This window comes from Dermacentor variabilis, chromosome 7, assembly GCF_050947875.1.
Source record: "Dermacentor variabilis isolate Ectoservices chromosome 7, ASM5094787v1, whole genome shotgun sequence".
In the NCBI taxonomy this organism is placed as follows: domain Eukaryota; kingdom Metazoa; phylum Arthropoda; class Arachnida; order Ixodida; family Ixodidae; genus Dermacentor; species Dermacentor variabilis.
The window spans coordinates 18,356,204-18,376,254 of NC_134574.1; the positions used below are offsets into that span (position 1 = coordinate 18,356,204).

Here is a 20,051-nt window from a genome sequence, read left to right on the forward strand (position 1 = left end):
CTTGATTTTCTTTAAATACGTCTTCCTACCCTTTTAACCTTATGTCACCTCTCTGCTTTTGAGCCACCAATCCTCCAATCGCCTTTTGCTAATTTCCACCGCATATTTATTTACATGACTATCATCTCTGAACCCTAGGGCCTCAGGAAGGGTGACTGTGGCCGCATCGACATCGGGATTGATACCATCACATTCTAGTATGAGGTGTTCCATCGTTTCTACATATTTACCACACACAGTACATGTGTCTTCTTCTTGGTTAAATTTCTTTTTATAGCTCCGCGTTCTAAGACATCCTGATCTAGCTTCAAAGAGTAGGGCACTGCCTTTTGAGTTATCATAAAACGCTTCCTTCCTGATCTGCTGTTTCCAGTATCGATATAGTTCTACACTATGCTTCTTTCCCATTGAATTTATCCAATTTTTACCTTCCGCATTTTTAACCTGTCGTTTAAATCTCTGTCCTTTTTCGTCCTCGTATCTGGCATACTTACTGGTTAGCTTCCTAGTTCTTTCCCGCCATTATGAGTCAACGCTCTTTCTGTATAGGTACTTAAACACCTTAGCTGCCCACCTGTTATCATCCAATTTCCTCAGACGTTTTTCGTATAGGATTTTACTCTGAGCTTCCCGTGCTTCGAATGATGCCCAGCCCATATCTCCCTGTACTGCTTCGTTTGTGGTTTTCCCGTGGGCACCTAGTGTCGGCGTGACCTAGCGACTCCTTGTGGTCGCTACGGGAATACCCGAGGTGGCGCTCGAGTCACTGTGACTGGCGCCGCTCGGTCCTTGGGAGCGGCTACGGCCGTGTCGGTTGCGTCTGCGGCGGCGTCTCTGTCGCACGATGTAAGGGACTTGAAACTTGCGCTTGCAGTCCTTGTCGGCGGTGGGGTGCGGTCCGCCGCACAGGGTGCAGTGAGGGGAACACTGGTGTTCTTCCGCTGGAGTTTTGAGGCCACACTTCCGGCACCACGTGGTACTCGGGTTAGGGCAGACATCCGCACGGTGACTGATGTTGCCCACAGTTGTAGCAAACTTCCGTGTGTCTGCGAAAGAGTGTGCATCGAACAATGCTTCCTCCGCAGTAGATGTAATTTAGTAATTGCATTCCTTGGAAAACGATTGTCACGGCTGTGGTGTTCTTGATTCTCTTCACCTCCAAGGCGTTGGGGTTGCGTTTTGTGACGATTAGTTCTCGGAGTTGGGAGTCGTTGAGCTCGAGGTCAATGCCTCGGACTACGCCTTTGCAGGTATCATCGGGTGGCGCCGGGTATACTGCAACCCGATACGTAGTATCTTTCATGCAAATTTGTTGCACCGTGGCGTATGCTCTTGCGTTACGTTCGCTGGGGGTGCAGATGATGAAGATATTCTGAGTTACGTTGGGGCAGATGGAGTCTTCCTTGAGGTCTTGAGGAGCCAGGACTGCCGCCATTGCCAGGGCTTGCTCAACCTGCACTGGTGTAGATTTGGACACGTTAAGACCGTCTCGGAGTCTCACGATTATACGGAACGTGTCCCTCGGTAACTGAGGGAGTCTCGAGGTAGCGACGAGGCGCTGGTATGCGCTGTTCGGTCCGGCGGTGCGATCGCCGTTCCTTCGTCTGCCACGAGTACTTGAACTTGCTCCTTGTGGTTGACTGGCCTTTCCCTTGCGCGATTTGCGGTTATATGCCGCAATCCAGCCCGGGTCATTCGCGTCTTCCGGCGATATCCTCTCACCGGTGACGATTTCCATGGCGGCAATGACTGACTTGCTGTGTTAGGCCTAGGCCTACCCGCCTTTGAACGCCGAGGTTGAGAATTCGAATGCAGAAAATGTTGAGAACGAGTCCACCCACCGAAATAAATCCGGTATCCACGGAATCCGTGTAACTTGCTGCTTTCGTTGGTACGCAATTCACTTCGATTTAGGGTGAATAACCTCGTGAAATCATTGATGATATCGGGAGCCGATGTTTGCACGTCCGCACTAATCGGCGCCCCACTTTTATTTTATTTATTTTATTCCCTGTGCATTTTACTAACACCTCCCTTCTGATTTCTTTTTGAATAAAATAAATGCTACTCCTTACTATTCAAACTGGGTTAAGTCGTATTTTAAAATTTTTTAGCATGCTTACTAGACAGTGACAGCATTGGGCGACATGGTGTCATCCTGTCTTGACGGAAAACAAAATTCTGTATCACTCAGAGAATTTTGCAATGGCACTCAGGGAAAACCTGGAAAACTCGGGGAATTTGGAAATGTCAACTTGGTACACACCTTGAAGATATATGGTAACCTTTGTTGGGATTAAGATTCATCAGCCAACGTTCACACCAAGACTGCATGTTGTAAAGTTTGTGTTGTAAGGTGCTTTCGTCAATAGCATTAGTTTCTCAGACGTAAATCACGCAGTCAGCGGCGAATATCTGGATTTTGCAAGCAACGCGTAGGGGTAAATCAGTAATATAAATTTGAGAAAGAAGAGGACCAAGAACTGATGCCTGAGGGACACCGAAGTTACAGGGAAAACAGTGGATAGTTTGTCATTTATGGATTTATCAGCAGATTTTTTAGTTCCTAGAACCCACGTCCTCCTTGAAGGTTTGCATGCTAAGAAAGTTTACATGCCTGAATTCCAGAAGAAGCACAAGCCTATATTTATTGATTGTATGGAAAGTATTTGTCTGGCAACTCTTACACATAGAAACTGCATCATTGAGCACGTTGATGGCTGCGTCAATGACAAGATGTGAGAGCTCGACTATATTAATGCTAAATTAATGCGCGAAGTTTGGACTCAGCCCATTGCAGCAGTTGCGGGGGCTCTCCTGCATTACAGAAATTGCCCTTATACTTTAAGTAATCGAGGCAGCACACACAAGGCATGTCTGTGTCACTGCGTACCGGCTGCTTTAATTGAGAACAACTAGGTATGGTGCGAAGCATGTGCCTTGTCTCAGTGTGATACTGTTATTTAGCATGCGCAATGGTGCAGTGTGTGTGAGAATGCTTTCTTGTATTTCATATCTTTTTCTGAATAAGCTATAATGAAAGTCAGTGCTGTGTGTTGTAATTATTGCTACTGAATCTTTTGTTTCTTGCACTTTACAACTAGCTCAGATGATCATGTGCAATGTTACACTGAAGTACACTGGCCCAGTCTAGCTTATTCTGCATGCAGAAGTTGTAGTGCATATTTGCTGTAAGCAGCTGTGCAAATACAGGTATTGAGGCCAAAGAATACTGCATGTGGTGGCAGAACACTGGAAGTGTGCCGTTAAGGGTGAGGGCTCAAATGAAGGTTCCCACAGGAGACAGCATAATGTGTGAATGTGTTACAACACATACATCTTTTGATAGCTCCAGAACATTCGCTTTATCCTCTATGCAGCCTAAAACCGATTAAGTGAAGATGGTGACACAGCACTTGTTGATGCAGGGATGTGGCACTCCTGGGCACTTGTGACAGTGGCTGTCGGGAGATGGCTGACCGTCTGGGCTGGAAGGTGAGTTGCCTCATGCAGCTTATGACTGGCACATTCATGGATATGAAAGAGCAGAATACCACCAGTTCTGGTCTCTTTACTTTTTATGTTAAACAATTTAGTCATTTCTTTTCTACTATGCCTATACGCGGAATTCTTAAAAAACGTTTGCTGAAGGCATAGCCCTAATTCAGTAGTGTTCCGTGTTCGTTACGAACATGTGGAGATAAGCCTAGGAGCGTACGGTGAGGGGCTAGTTGGTACGACATTATGAGAACAAAGAAAACTGCGCAAAAAAGAACAAGACAGAGAAAGAACCACACGACACAGGCGCAGACTAACAACTGGTTTAATGCTCCAACGCCACTTTCCTACCAACAACAGAACGCATGCGCACCAACCGCAAAGACCAATGCCGCTATCATGTAGTCAAGCCTAGAAACGCCAACTCCTTGCGGTACAAATGTATGGAAGCCTCACTAACACATTTATCCGGCCCTAATCTCGCGATTTCTAAAGCTTCGATTACTTCACGCACTTTCTTATCACTTGCGCGTCCGACAATCTTAGTCCTGCCGAAAAGTGGAGTACAAACATTGCCGTCATGCCTGCAGGTCTTGCAATGCTTAGGAAGATGCTGTCATCTAGAATCATCTAGTGAATTGGCATGTTCTAATAATCTAATATTAATGCAGAGGCTTGTTTGTCCAACGTACACGTTGCCACAACTCAGCGGAATCTCATAGATGACATTTGCTCTACAAGGCACAAACTTGTTCCTGTGGTTAGTGCTGCACTCGATTTTCTTTTTCCTATCGGGTCTAGCTAAATTGCACAGACTGGACAGCTTACAAGGTGCCGAAAAGAGGACCTGTATGCCGAATTTACCCGCGACCCTCTTCAGACCGTGCGAGACCCTGTGGACATAGGGCATAACTTCATACTTCCTCCTCTCATGTGGGTCCGCCCCACGAGGCTTTGAACTTGGTCGGAAGGACTTCAACAGGGACTCGGCAACAGCCCGAAGAAGGGCCAACGGAAAACCGGCCGACCGAAGGCGATCAGCCTGGGCATCAAAACTAGACTGAACCTTGTGTGGACAGGACTTCACTAACGAAGCCCTGAGGCACGTTGACGCAATCCCCCTCTTGACCAGCTTCGAATGGCTCGAGTTGAAGGGTAGAAGTGCTTTTTTCGACCTAGGCATGTACGCCCAGCAGAGCGATCCGAGTGATGTGGAGATAATAATATTGTTTCAAAGGGAAAGGTCAATGCACAAACGTATATACAGTAGGTTCGAACCTCGTTTATGCGTCCCTGTTACATATGTTTTCCCGGCGCCTACATTCGCAATCGAGGACGCAAAAAATGACCCAGTAGAATTATGCTCGTTTTGAGCGTTTGATACGTTCTCCGAAGACACAATTTTTCGGCAGCAACGTTCTGTAAATCGCAAAACTGCGATAGTATGATACTTCTTCTGGCTGCTAGATCCCATGTAAACAAGAAAATGCGTGGGGGCACGCGCTATCGAGAACAGTATATAGCTGCCCGCCGCAGCAACTTCACCGCAATACTCACCCGCCTGTCTCACGCGAAAACACTGGGGCGCACCTTGTTACTCATTTCAGGTACCAGCAAATCTTCTCTGAGCATGCGGCATCTACAGCTATTACCGCAACTCCTATTACGATGAGCAAAACGAGAACAAGGTGAAAACGGGAGCCAACGTTTTGACAAGTGGACAAGTAGACTTTTTCAAGGCGACATATGCTTTCCTCGGAAAAGCTTCAGAGGAAAGCATATGTCGCCTTGAAAAAGAGAAGTCAACTTGTCGAAACATCGGGTGCCGCTTTCACCTTGTTCTCATTTTGTGCATAAACTTGAATTTCCATCTCTCGCCTTCCGCCTGTTTCCCCCACAAATTCTGTTGCGATAAGCATTTTAGCCTATTTGTTCCACAGCGCGTGGTGCCACCGTGAGTGTAGCGCATGCTTTTAATAGGCAATAACAAAAACGCACCGCCGTTTCCTGCTGCAGACTGCGATAGTATACATTTTCTGACCGCCAAATCCCATGTGAACAAGAAAAGGTGCAAGGCGTGCGATCGAGAACATCGCGTGAAAAGATGATGTGTACAGTTTCTTATTCCGGTACGAACAAATATCTGCCCCGGTCGTCGCACATCGCATTCACAGCTATCGTGCCACACCTATTGCGATAAGCATCTGAACCTATCCATTTTACAGCGCATGGTGTGTAGTACCATTGATAACGTACTGCATGCTTTTAGTGGGTGATAAAACGCACCGCCGTTCCCTGCGGCAGGCGGCGCGATGTGGGCATCACGTTTCGCTTCAGCGGCACCCGGTATGGCTCACCAGCTCGATTGCCTTTCAGTTCCTGTCGCCCCCTTAGGACACTAAGCAATAGGAACACAATAAAATGTGTCTGGGGCCACCAGAGCACCACCAGTTCGACGCATGTCGGCGTCTCGTGCTGCAACGATCCGAGCGACGCTTCGCATTACGTAGATGTCAACAGTAGTCGGAGTCTAATTTTTCAGTTACTTCGGAAGTACGTTTCCCGGTTAGTAAGTTTTTCTCGCGTTCTTTTTTTTCCCAGACTTATGAACGAGGTTCTGTGTAAGACACGTGAAAGGTTAGTGGCAAACGCGCAAACTGGTACACAGGTCGCAGCTCCAGAAGACAGTCTACCACTTCTTGGTCTCTCTCTTGCCCGTATGGCCCTGTCCAAATGCACTGTAACAATATAAAGGGTGATCATTTTAAAGTTTTATGGAATTTTTAAAAATTGCCTGTTGTAGATAGCATAATTCTTGTCATAGAAATGAATTATTCCATGTGGGGAACATTGCTAGGACGAGGATTTCTAACACATGTTAAAGTAATTAACAAAAATTGACTCATTAACTTCTCAAATGATTATTTCACGGCATATATTGCAAATACAAATTGTAGCGAATGAGCATGCAAGACATGTCCACTTGAAATGAATTTCCAGGATGACATCAGTTTCGAGATATCACTTCCCAAAGTGTGGAACGAAATACATGAGCATTCCAGTTACTTTTGTGCTTCAATGCATAAAAGAGCATTTTGTTAAAAAAGCTAGTGGCACAACAGTGCCTTTTTGCAGAAGTTTGATTTGCTAAGGTTTTCTTTAGCATTTCAAAGGCTCTTTGTTGATACTTACCCCACTCCACTTTGTTGTTTGTCCCCATTTTCGTCAACTATGTCAACGGTCCAGCTACTTCAGCGTACTTTGGGATAAATTCTCTATAAAATCCTGTAAGCCCCAAAAATGACTGTACTTGTTTCTTTGTCTTAAGCCTGCCCACTGCTTGTATCTTGTCCAGGGTATCCTCCTTGGGCTCGACGTGTCCCATTCCCGATGTGTGCCCCAGCAATTCCACGGCGTTGCACCCTAGCTCACATTTGGTTGGCTTTATCTTCAACCCCGTGTCCTTTACTCTCGTTAGTAGCCTTTCTAGGGCCTTAAGGTGTTCATCCTACGTATCAGTGGCAACCAGTATGTCGTCAATATAGTGCTCAACGTGCGGCACACCATGTATCAAAAAAAATTTGGAGGACGCTTAAGCTTCGCCTTCAAGAGTGGAACGCGACACCGTTCCCATCGACCCGCCAAGGGGTCTAAGACAAAGCGCTACGGCGCAGGGATCACTTACGAGGCGCCCCGCATCGGACTTTGCGCCCACCTATCACACGGAGAGCGTCGAGCAACGCAGCGTTCTGCGCGGCAACGAAACGTGCGCCTGAGCAAACGGAACGAACCAAAGAACTCGGTGTCTCGGAGGGGGAAGCGATCTACGCCAGCCAAACGTCGTGATCGGCACGGGCAGAGAGATAGACAGATAGTAATCTAAAGAAAGGAACGGCGCTTGATTCTGCAACCCGCGTGGGAGCACGGCGAAGCGTCGCCAGGGGAGAGGGAGTCGGGGCCGCAACGCGCCTGGCACCGGTCCGCGCACAGCACAGCCCCAATGCGCGCATGGCGCGCCACCTGTCGGGGCAGCGCCGTACATTGAGAGGAGGGGTCTTCTGTGTTTGCCGCAAGATGGCTCTGCGTGTGTGGTAAGCGCAGAAGAAATGTAGCGGAAACGTACTTCGCTATTCGTGTAAATGCGACTTCTGTAAGCTACGTGCTCATAATTACCGATATACACCGCAGTATAACATTCTACGGCACGTTTTTAAGGCAACACCGCGTTCACTAAAAGCGCGTTTGTACCGATTTCAAGCATCGAAATCGTGGCTGAGTGGTAGCGTCTCCGTCTCACACTCCGGAGACCCTGGTTCGATTCCCACCCAGCCCATCTTGGAAGTTGCTTTTCATTTATGAAGTGCCTGCCATGATTTATCGCTCACGGCCAACGCCGCGGACGCCGACACCGACGCCGACGACACCGGCTTTTCTGCGACACGAGCTCCTTAACGCTATCGCGTTAATAATATGTACGCGACCCGTCTCATCAATCTTGTGAACACTGCTGCCACTGTATTTAGACCGAATGGCATATACTTATATTGAAATAGTCCTTATGAGCACGAGAAATCTGTCTTTTCTTTGGACGCTTCTTCGTTAGGAATCTGCCAGTATCGTTTCGACAAATCCAGTTTTGAGAAATATCCCTTATTTGCCACTCTTGCTTATCGTTTATCCACGTTTATCATGGGGATCGGTTATGCGTCTGTTTTCAATGCGTTGTTCAGACGTCTGAAGTCACTGCATACGCTTAGAACTGTCGGGTTTCTTAACCACCACTAATGGTGCGTTATAAGGAAAATTAGCCCTTTCTATGATTCCTTGCCTCAACATCTCGTCGATTTCACTTTCAATCACTTCTTAATGTATTACAAGGGGCAGTGGGTATTGCTTTACATGCACTGGTTCCTCTGTTGAACATTGTAGCTTGCACTGCACTACTTCTCTCTGTTCAGGTCGATCTGAAAACACTTCCTCAAACTTGTGAAGCAACCCTCTCAATTTCTCTATTTGTGTTGCCGCTAGGGATTGGTTCAACCTAACACACTCTACCCCCATGGTCTTCTTATCAATATAAGTGTGCACCTCCCCGTGGTCCTTCTCTTCGGTAATCATCATGCAAACTCTAGTCCTCTCCTCGTTTTTTCCCTTTTATCTCCCTTCTCTCCATACTTTTTCAACATATGGAACACCTTATGGTCCTGAACTGAGATTTCATTGTCCAACTCATTTTTCTTTTGGGTAACTGTAAAAGGTCCCTTCCATTGCATAAGCATCTTATTATTATCTGTGGGCAGTAGTACCAACACCTTGTCTCCCAGTTATAACTTTCGGTGCGTTGCTTTGCGGTCATAATATTTCTTCTGTATCTGTTTCGCTTGTGCCAACTTCTCGTGGGCCAATTTGCAGGTTGCCTCCAATTGGTTTCGGAGTTCTAGTACATACGTCCATGTGGTCTTTTCCTCATTGTCCAATTCCTCTCTTTACCATAGCTCTTTCAGAATGGTTATTGGTCCTGTAACTGATCTCCCATATAAAATCTCAAACGGGGAAAATCCTAAGCTGACTTGTGACACTTCTCGGTAAGCGAACAAGAGTGCTATCCTATCCTATCCTATCCTATCCCAGTCCTTTGGCCTTTTCTGACACATCCTCCTTATCATTGTCTTCAATGTTCCGTTAAATCTCTCTACCAGACCGTTCGCCATCGTGTTGTATAGAGTGGTTAGCTTTTGATCTGTGGACAACAGTCTATTTACGTCCTTCATAACCTTCGATGTGAAATTCGAGCCTCTGTCACTCAAAACTCACTGGGCACGTCATACCGGGCAAACATCAACAATGCTTCAGCCACCTGAATGATATATAGCGTTTTCAGCGCTACAGCATCAGGGTACCTGGTAGCTATTGTCCACTAGTGTGAGGACATACCCATTTCCTTTTTCGGGCATGAGACTAATAGGTCCTACAATATCAATTGCCACTCTTTGAAATGGCAGCTCAACAATGGGCATCTTTCCTAGAGGCGCCTTTCCTACACGTCCCTTAGCCACATGACTTGACATACCATTTCACATCAACATGACTTCACATACCATTTCACATCACTCTGCACCCCGATACAAAAGAACTCTTCTGTAATCCTTTCTAACGTGTTCTTTATTCCTTGGTAACTTGCCATTACACTATTGTGCCCTATCTTTAGTACTGTATCCCTGAGTTTCTTCGGTACCATCAACTGTATTACTTCCCTGCCTGAACTAAACACACACTTCCGGTATAATAGGTTATTCTTCATAAACTCCACTACTGTCCTACTCCTTTTCCTTCGCATCAGTTCCCCTATCTTTAGTTCACACTTTGGTATTGACTCATCCTTGTTCATCCTCGTCATAGTCGGTGCTCTCGCCGACTACGCACGTGGTGTTGGTCAGTCAACTCGACCATCCCGCATGCCAGTGTCCCGAACTCCGTTGATCATGTAGCACTCCGGCCTGGCTGGTTAGATCTAACTTTGGATTCCGCCGCTACTTCGAGTGCCGATGAGACGCCCCGGGGACTACCGTACAGGTGCTCACAGAATAATTCGGAACGCCGGTCAGGCGGCCGCTCGCCGAAGGAGCGCACCGGCGGAAGTATACAGGGACTGACTGCGTGTGCGCGCATATCCTTAGCCAGCGAGCCTCCTTCCCTAGTAAACCTGGATTAGCGCTGCCTTGCTCCAGAAGCCTAGTGCTAGGTGCCTGTTAGCGTTGACAGGCGGTGGGCGGTGCGGTGTCTGCGACGCGCTGTGTGTTCACGCCCTGTCAATCCACCGTAATCTATGCCACGTGCGGCTTGCTTGCAGTGAGTTGACGTGTACATCTGCATTCGTTTTGCGAGACATTCACTCTTTCTGTCATTGGCTATCATAGTCAAAAATGACAGCATAGGCTGTCACATTTAGACCCGTTAGCTGGGTGTAACAAGTCTTTCGCTTCTTGCGTAATTCTGTGCTTTTCATTTTCTGTCGTGAATAAGTCACCATTTTGCACATAATATCAGGGGTTTGTTGGTTCGGGTTAACGAGCGAGAAAAAATGCTTTTTTAGAATAATGAATAAGGGCCATGTGCCTTAGCCCATGTCATGCACAGGAATGTCATGCTGTCGGCTTTTATTAATAGTGCCGTGAGGTCCTACGAGTTATATGCAAAAAAGGCATATAGGGCACTTTTGAGCTATATAATAGGAGGCAGACTTGGTTTACTTTTAGGAGAACGAATAAACGAACTCAACTTCGCGCTCTCTCTAAAATGTGTTGGGCACCTGCCATGACGACAATAAATTGCGCATAAGCACGCTTCCCAGTCGAATCGCAGCTTCTAATCATGGCGCGAGGGATTAGTTGAGAGCTTTTATGATGTCCTCGCAGTAGTCAAGGCGCTTCCACACCCCGGCAATCGCCCGCCGCAGTTTCTCCACACTGAGGGCATCCAGATGTAAATGGACGAATTTTTCATTGGACACCAAACATTTTCACTTATACTGATGATGGTGAATTTTTTATGGCGCAAGGACATCCGCGGCCAAAAAGCGCCATGGCACAAGGTATTTTCATTTACTCGAAGTGGGCCACACACCCATTTCCCACGCATTGCATCGCACTTAAGCCGAACACCAGGCCAGGGGAAAGCTTGTATCTATTTTGTCACCGGTGGGTACACGGAGGCACTGGGGATCGAACCCCGGAGCTACCGCATGCGAGGCGGATGCTCATACCATTTTCGCTTCGCGACTTTCGGAGGCCGCATAGGAAGGCGGGCAGCAAGTTCCAGCCGGAGCTATGCGTATCCCTCTTGGTGTGCGCAGGGCAACGGTCGCACTGGAATATAAAGCATCCATCCTTAAGCAGTCCGTCGAGACCGTATGACAGTAGTTGGCTTTGAGGATGTTACTGTAGGCATCAGGTGTGAAGGATGGGGCAGCCGTACCAGCGGTCTCAGGCTCTCTTCCGACATAGCGCCGTAACGTTCACAGCACAGCGGCCGAGCGCCGGATTCCATCGTCGCGCTTGAGGCCAAAACTCCAGAATCATGATTCCTTACCGCTTTGCACGCGTAGTCATGCGAAACGATTGGTCAATACATTACGGTACGCGACAGTGAATAGCGTTAACAAAGCCCAGCGTTGTTCCCTCATGCAGTAATGGTCGCTTCGAAGGCCTGATTGATAACGAAGTATGAAGAGATAAAAACCACAGAACTGTAACGGAAAGCTGCCCATTTCTGATTGAGACAGAATGCCGAAAAGGGTGGCCATTGATGTGCGGCATACAATAAAGCTGTCAATGCAAGGTATACCTCAGCGTGGGATATGCCGCCTCACAGAGAGGTCTATAAGTGCCGTAAAAAGAATTATTCGGACATATAGGGATGAAGACGGCCGACTGGGAGATGCGCCTCGAACTGGACGACGACAATGCACGTCGGAGGAGTCCGACCTTCTCATCGTTGCTGCAGCGGTCGCCGACCCTTTCTAAAGTGCCCGTGAAATCGAGGAAGCTGTTTACCTGAATGTGAGTGAGGAGACAATTAGAAGGTGCATGAGAGATGCCGGTTTTCACGGATTTGCGGCAGCATCAAAACCACACCTTACGGAGCGGCAAAAACGTCAGCGCCTACACTTTGCCAGGATGCATGAGCACTGGATGGTCGAAGATTAGACAGAGGTCATCTTCTCTGATGAATCAACATTCTCTTCTAGGCGGGAGCAACAGCGCCACGCTTGGAGGCCATACAACTGCAGGTATTTGCACTCTTCGGCACTTGTTTAGCAAAATATTTTCGTGAGCAAAACACGTTCATAATCTCCAAATCTCAATTTTTCGCTCCCTGTCTCGATGTAGGTACGAGCCTGGCTACGTTTCTACAATCGGCAATAGTGGTCGGTGTACGGTGAATGTTTGGGGAGCCATGAGCAAAGAGGGACTCGGCCCCCTAGTTCAGCTGCCACCATTGTTCACAGCTGAAGCCTGCTGTGAAGTTCTGGATGCGCACATGCTACCATACGTGTTGGATGGACCATTTAAAGACGGGTGCTTTTATTTCCAGCATGACCTCAGCCCTGTGCACACCACCAGAGTGGTGCGATACCTCCTTGAAGAACGCGCTGTGCGCCTACTTGAGGGGCGTCTGAAAGGTGCAGACTTGAACGTGATTGAAAATGTGTGGGGCGCGATAAAGGACAGCATGGCCCACATGAATCTTGGAGCGGTCAATGCCGACGAGCTATGGCAGGCCATAGCCGGAGAGTGGAAGCACCTAGGTGAAAAAAAAAAGGATCTTATAGATACGCTTTACGAGTCCCTACCACGCCGACTAGAGGCGGCAATCCGCGTCGAAGGGGCATTCACGGGCTACTGAAGGCCATCATGGCTAATGCCAGCCATGTTCGAGGCAACGCGGAGTAAATTTTTTGCCAGGGAAAAAATAAACCCAGCGTGATTTCTGCTATGTATCTGCACAGTGCTCTCTCTACTATTTTTCCCGCATGTAACTCGCAAGTCCTACTCTTGATCAACATTGCCTCCTCATACGAACAAATGCAGACGCGCGATGAAATGTAATAAAACTCGCACATGGAAAACGGCGAGGCGACCAGATACTGCAAGTGATCAGTGCTGTAATATCTGCGAACCATAATGGTACTCTTGAGCCTTGAGCAGAAGCTTATATAGCGCTGAATGCATGAAATTACGTCCTGTATGTTAATTAAGAACTGCGAAGTGCGCCACCTAAATTGATGTTTAAAGGAATTTTATTGCCGCTAGCCCTTTTACTCCCGCTAACGGATCCGTCACGGCTCGCTCAAAATGTTCCTTTTAGTCACGATATAAAGGGAGTTTCGCAAAGTTTCTCAAATCGCAAGAAATGAGATTTCGCACACCCGGCTAACAAGTGTTGTGGCCAGCAATGAGATGGTAACCGATCCGCAGAGCTTCCGCAGAATGACGGAAAGCTTGGCTGTATCACTGAATGGATGCCAACACGCCGCAAGCAATCCATCGGCGATATCACCGTGGCGCTACAACAGCATGTCACTGCACCGTTTAGCCCACCTATCATTCCGCTAAAAGGCCGCTAGCGCTAGCCTTTAGGAGCAGGGAGCGCTAATCTAGGTTCAATAGGGGACTACGCTTGATCAATAGGGAACCGGCGCATGCGCAAGACATGGCACTAATCTACCGCCGGCGCGCCCCGCCGGCGCCCGACCGCCTTCGTGGCGTTCCGAATTACTCTATGAGCACCTGTACGAGCTGGTCTGCCTCTGAAGGGAGATCCTTCCTGGAGTGCCCGGCACTGCCGTGAGATGCTGCAGCAGGTCCAAGGAGCCTCGCTCGAATGTCGCCGAGGTCGACGGCCACACCCTGACCCGCCAGCGTCACGCACTTGAGCGAACCACCATGACTCCGGTTGCCAGTGCGATGCTGACGCTACGACCGTCTTGACTCTGAGCCACCCCGATAATGCCAGCTCAGCGCCGCTTCTCTCTCGATCACAGCTGGGGTCACGTGCCTCGAGGGCTCGTGCCGTTCGGACCGATACTTGCACATCGTTCTCTTTCTTTCCTTCTGCGCCGCATGACTACCACATATGACAATATAAATATATATAATATATATAATTGTTTTACTTCGAACTCACTGTGCGTCTTGTTTACAATGTTGTACCATGTCTCTTTCTGTTCCTTTTATTATGTACTCACCGTGTGTCGAATACTATGTCATGTTATTTGTTTATGTAATGCTGCCTATGTTTTGGGCAATGTACGGGTGACACGGCCCATGTCAGGCAGAGATTTCTGCCTTTATCCTTGTCATCCATGACACTTGCCTAAAGCAATTTGAAATAAATAAATACATAAAAATAAAGTGTGTGTACACAGTACTTTGAAATGGGTATGATTGTTTTTAATGCGTAAGCATTCTTTGGCGAGTACCCGAGCCCCGTCACCCGAAAAGTGTAATGCCTTGTATCTGCATAAAGATGCGTAATCTGCCAAGTTGAGACATTTAATCGTTGGTATACTGTAAATGTAGATAATTGGTAGCTTTAGAAGTAATAAGGAACAATTTAACCCCCCCCCCCCAAATAAAGATTCCGTAATCGAGATAGTAATCCCGTAATCGAGGTAGTGTCGAATCACATGTCTTTCCTACTTGACTGTGAAACGAGTGATGACATCTCAGACCATAAGCTAGTAGTGCTGTCTTTGCGCCTTTCCCCCAGCACCATGCGCCTTCCCTTCATGAACGTCGTTTTAAACTATGCTGGCTCTGATGATATGGGGATACTAGAATTGTTAAAGAACTCTTATGAGATTTTCTCTGAACTTTTTCAGCATAATTAATACCCAGATTATCTCTGGGAGTACTTTTTTAATTTGGTCTTATATTGTATACAACAGTATATACCTAAACGTATTAAAAAAACCAGTAATAGAAGGCCCTGGATAACTATAGGAATAATACACATAAAAAGAGAACTAAAACGGGAATGCAAGAACTGTAAGAGAAATCCTAACACTCAGCTTCGATCCACCATTCAACATCTCGGAAAGGAACTCAAGCAACTTAATTGTGAAAGAATCCAAAGAAAAGTTCTTCGGCATCAAAATCCCAAGATTTCTGAGAGACAACTCAAATTTTTGACATACATAAACCCATCGCCGAATGCTCGCTGAACGGTACAGTCGTTAAAGTACCCAGCCGCTGAGAGTTTCAACGGATGTTTAGCTTCGTCTTCACAGAAGATAATGATATTATGCCCAGCATTGAGTTTGCATCTTATAGGCTACCTATTACAGACGCCGAAATTTTGGAACGAGGTGTGCTGAACCTCTTGCTAAAGTTGAACTTTAAGAAAAGCCCCTGACCCGTTGACATCCCCAATAAGTTTCTGTACCGTTACGCCGAATGGAATTCAAAATATTTCTCATTAACTTTTCGGTCTTCGCTTCGAAGCATTTCTTTCCCGAAGGTTTGGAAGCAAGCGTAAGTTATCTTGTTGAGGTGTTTGTTGACAGGGTACGCAAGGAGTGAGAGGTCGAACTCGGTCAAAACCCTGCGAGAAGTCAGAACCGACCTCGTGCATAAAGCGCTGGTGATGCGCACGACTGACCCGCACTTCTTCGTTACATTTCGTACGCTGGAGATGCGCCGGCTAACTGCCGCTTCTTCTTCGTTATATTTGTCCCCGGAGAAATAGGCGCCATCCTGGCGATCTAAGCATAAGGTAGCATAGAGGGATCGTAGAAGGGCTTGAGCCGATTACGTGAACAGTTTCGCAACCGCGACGGCGCTGATCAGAAGACGGCGACACAGCCTCGACGAGTTTGTGCAATAACACGGTAAGGTCCACGATATCGTGGGAGCAGCTTAGAAGAAAAGCCGGGAGCTAAAGGTGGAACCCACAGCCAAACCAATGAATCGGAAGCGAAGCTTGGGGGCTCAGAGCCACCACGGCGAAGCTTTTGGTGTGTCTGATCTGCGGTGGTAAGACAGTGGGCGAGTTGCCTGCATTCTTCAGCATGCTGCGCAGCTTGAGAGACAGGAACATATTCTGATAAATCAGGCTGGCAGGGCAGAATGGTATCGATGGTGCAGGAAGGTTCGCGGCCGTAGAGTAAGAAAAACGGAGAAAAACCAGTGGTGGCTTGAGTGGCAGTATTATAGGCGAACGTGACGAACGGAAACACAGCGTCCCAGTTGGAATGGTGGGACGCGACGTACATGGCGAGCATGTCGCCAAGAGTACGGTTGAAATGCTACGTCAACCCGTTCGTTTGCGGATGGTATGTGCTAGGGGTCCTGTGGACGATGTGACACTCCTTCAAAAGCGACGTCACATAGAAAAGCGTGGCCTTGATCACTAAGAAGTTCCCGAGAGACTCCGTGACGAAGAATAAAATCCGCAGTATGAACGATCCAACGTCTTGGGCAGCGGCAGATGGAAGTGCAGCGGTTCCTGCATAGCGTGTGAGTGGTCCACTGCAGCGATAATCCAGTGGTTGCAAGCCCTGGTACAAGGAAGTGGACTGTAAAGGTGGATTCCGACGCGATCAAAAGGACGGGACGGACAAGGATGCGGCTGCAAGGTGCGGCAGTGGAAGTAGGGACGGACTTTCAGTGCTGGCAGTCCAGGCAGCAGCGGAAGTACTTGCGAACGAACTTGTACATGCCAGGCCAGTAATGCCGGAGATTAAGGCGGGTGTAGTTCTTTAACACGCCACCGTGTGCACATTGGGGATCAGCGTGAAACGATGCGCATAAATCAGCCCGAAGATGACGCGGTATTACGAGGAGCCATTACCGACCCTCGAGGAGATAGTTGCGACGGTAGAGGAGTTCGTCGCGAACAACAAAGTGATGCACCTGCCGCCGTAGCGTCCTAGATGCTGTAACAGTGGCAGATCAGCGAGAAACTCCAAAAGCGAAGAAATCCACGGGTCTTTGCTCTGCTCAGAGCGCATGTCATCGATGGCAAGTGCTGACAGGACAAAGACTGTGCGCGTCAGGTGAAATGGGCGAGCGGGACAGAGTGTCGGCATCGGTGTGCTTGCGTCCAGTGCGGCACACGACCCGGATGTCGTACTCTTGCAAACGGAGCGCCCAGCGTGCGAGGCGGCCAGTGCGGTCTTTCAATGAGGAGAGCCAGCACAGCGCATGGGGATCCGTTACTGCATCAAATTGGCGGCCGTATAGGTAAGGTCGAAATTTCGCAAGGGCCCAGAGTATGAATAAACACTCCTTTTCTGTAACAGAATAGTCTAGCTCTGTCAGTGTGCGGCTAGCATAAGCAACGACGTATTCCTCAAGACAACGTTTGCGTTGGGCAAGAACCGTCCCGAGGCCGACTCCGCTAGCATCTGTATGGACCTCAGTTGGGGCAGCGTGGTCAAAATGTCGCAAAATGAAAGGAGAAGTGCGCAGATGGCGAAGGGTCGTGAACGCGTCTTCGCATGCTTTCCAGGCGGATAGGGTGTTGTCTCTATCCACCAGTTGATTCAAAGGGGCGATGATCATAGCGAAGTTCTTCATAAAGCGGCAAAAATAGGAGCAGAGGCCGACAAAACTGCGCAGTGTCTTCAGGTTGGTGGGTTTCGGGAACTCTGCAACTGCACGGAGTTTTGCAGGATCCGGAAGCTCGCCTTCTTTGGATACGACGTGGCCTAAGATGGTAAGTTCACGGGCAGCACAGAAGCATTTTTTGATGTTAAGCCACAGGCCAGCCTGAGTAAGGCAGCTTAATACATCTCTTACTCGTTGGAGGTGAGTCGGGAAATCAGTTGAGCAGACGACATCATCTAGGTAGCACAAACACTTGTGCCACTTGAGACCGCGCAAGATGCTGTCCATCATACGCTCGAAAGTTGCGGGTGCATTGCATAGGCCGAATGGCAGGACATTAAATTCGTATAATCCATCCGGTGTGACGAAGGCGGTTTTCGAGTGGTCAGCCTCTGCCATGGGGACTTGCCAATATCCAGATCGCAAATTCGAAGAGGAAAAGAACTCGGCACCTTGCAAACAGTCAAGAGCATCATCTATGCGCGGTTGTAGATATATGTGTTTGCGCGTAATTTTGTTAAGGCGTCTGTAATCTACGCAGAAGCGAATAGAACCATCTTTCTTCTCTTTTACGAGAACGATTGGCGATTCCCACAAGCTATGGGACGGCTGAATCGCGCCACGCCGAAGCATATCGCTCACTAGTTCGTCTATGACACGGCCTTCAGAAGCTGAGACACGGTAAGTACGCTGCCGGAGTGGGGCATGCGAACCGGTGTCGATGCTGTGTGATACTGTGGTGGTGCGGCCGAGATAATGTTCATGGCAGTCGAAGGAGGCGGTAAATTCGCGTAGCAAGCTGATAGGTTGCGCGCGTTGTGTGGTTGTCAGATCACCGAAGATTGACGGATGGAGGCACTCTGACGGCGGTCGATTGGCACTGTCGAGGGCGCCGAGGGACGGCGAATGTGCGCCGTCGGGAGCATCGAAGAGTATTGAAGAATCCAGTTTGGCTCGTAACCGACGCACTCCGCGATGTAAAGTAATCGGCAGAAAATACACAATGCACACACAGATGACACCACAGCGAGCACTGAGGGTGGTGACGGCAAAAGATAACGGAAGGGGATGGCGACGGACGAAGAAGTCACATGGCATGAATAGCACGGTTTCGTCACGTGCTGATGCTCAAGATTCGGAGACGACGGCGGCTGACTGAAGAGGGATATCAGTAACTTCGGCCACAAGATTTTTTGTAACGTCACAGGATCTTGGTCCATGGCTGCATCGGCAAGAAAAGACAACACCTCGGCGCGGGCACAGTCAATGATTGCATTGTTTGATGAAAGGAAATCCCAGCGTACGATAACATCGTGGGAGCAGGACGGCAGCAGAACGAATTCAATGACATGAAGCGACTCCTCGATGACAACACTTGCAGTGTAACCTCCCGATGGTTCGACAGGCTGTGCGCTCGCAGTACTCAAATACACTCCGCAAAGTGACATCGTTACTTTTCCTATTCGTCGGCAAAGTCCTGCGCGTAACGCCGAAATTGCTGCGTCCGTGTCGACCAGAGCGAATGTTCGAATCCCTTAGACATATACCTCAATGACGCTGCAGGGGTTATTTCGAGGCCTTTGGGAAATCGAAGGGGACGCAGTTCTCGCCTCGGGAACTGCGACACTTAGTTTCCCTGAGGTAAAGGGCTTGACCGGCGTCTCATCGGTGAGGTGGAGTGGCGGCCTGGGGATGGGAACGACGAGCATGGGGTTTCATCCGGAACAGGGGTTTCATCCGGCGGCACAGGAGATTGTAGCTGTCAAGGGGCTTAAGTGCTCATGGGTCGGCGGTTATCATAAATATCCAGCATACGGCGTCGACAAAAGCGGGCAACGTGTCCCGAAATACCACGATGGTAACAAATTGGGCGGTTGTCCACGGTGCGCCAAGGATTTGGCTGACTTGGTAGCTGTGGTGCAGGCAGTGGGAAGGGAATCAGGGGCGGTCGCGCAACAGCTTGGAAAGGTCAACGTGAAGCGAAGGGCGGCCTTGCAGCGAAGTCAGCGTACGTCAGGGGCGCCGCGATGGTAGGCGATTGAATAACAGCTGGCAGGCACTCGGCGAATTGCTCCTTGTTGACGCTCTGTAACCCCGGTGTCAATGGAGAGTATTGTTGCGCGTTAGTAAAGGGCACCAGGGAAAGCTGCCGAGCAACTTCTTTTCGTACGAATTCCTTTATCTGGTGCATTAGAGGCGACTCGTCAACATCTAGCGTCAGACCTGAAACAGCGGCGAATCCTGAGGACGGATGTCATGGGACTACTCGCTGCCTTCGAGGTTTGTCGTAAATCTGACACAGCGCATTGACGACAGGCACTGTGGTCGGGTCTCGGGCGACCAACATTTGAAAGGCGTCTTCCTCAATTCCGTTGAGGATATGCCTGATCTTGTCGGCTTCTGGCATCGTTGCTTTGACTCTGTTGCACAGATTAACGACGC

At 48.6% G+C, this 20,051-nt stretch overlaps 1 protein-coding gene across 5 annotated transcripts in view; it reads left to right on the forward strand.

The window, feature by feature from the left end:
* Window positions 1–20,051, forward strand: part of Sirt2 (Sirtuin 2) — a 376,779-nt gene that overhangs the window by 278,159 nt on the left and 78,569 nt on the right. For all 5 annotated transcript variants that reach the window (XR_012829495.1, XM_075698293.1, XM_075698294.1 and 2 more), the window contains one exon: window positions 3,429–3,495. Coding sequence is in view for 4 of the 5 variants with exons in the window: in XM_075698293.1 (XP_075554408.1) it covers window positions 3,429–3,495 (67 nt within the window). In the remaining variant the exon portion in view is untranslated. The remainder of the gene's footprint in view (window positions 1–3,428; window positions 3,496–20,051) is intronic.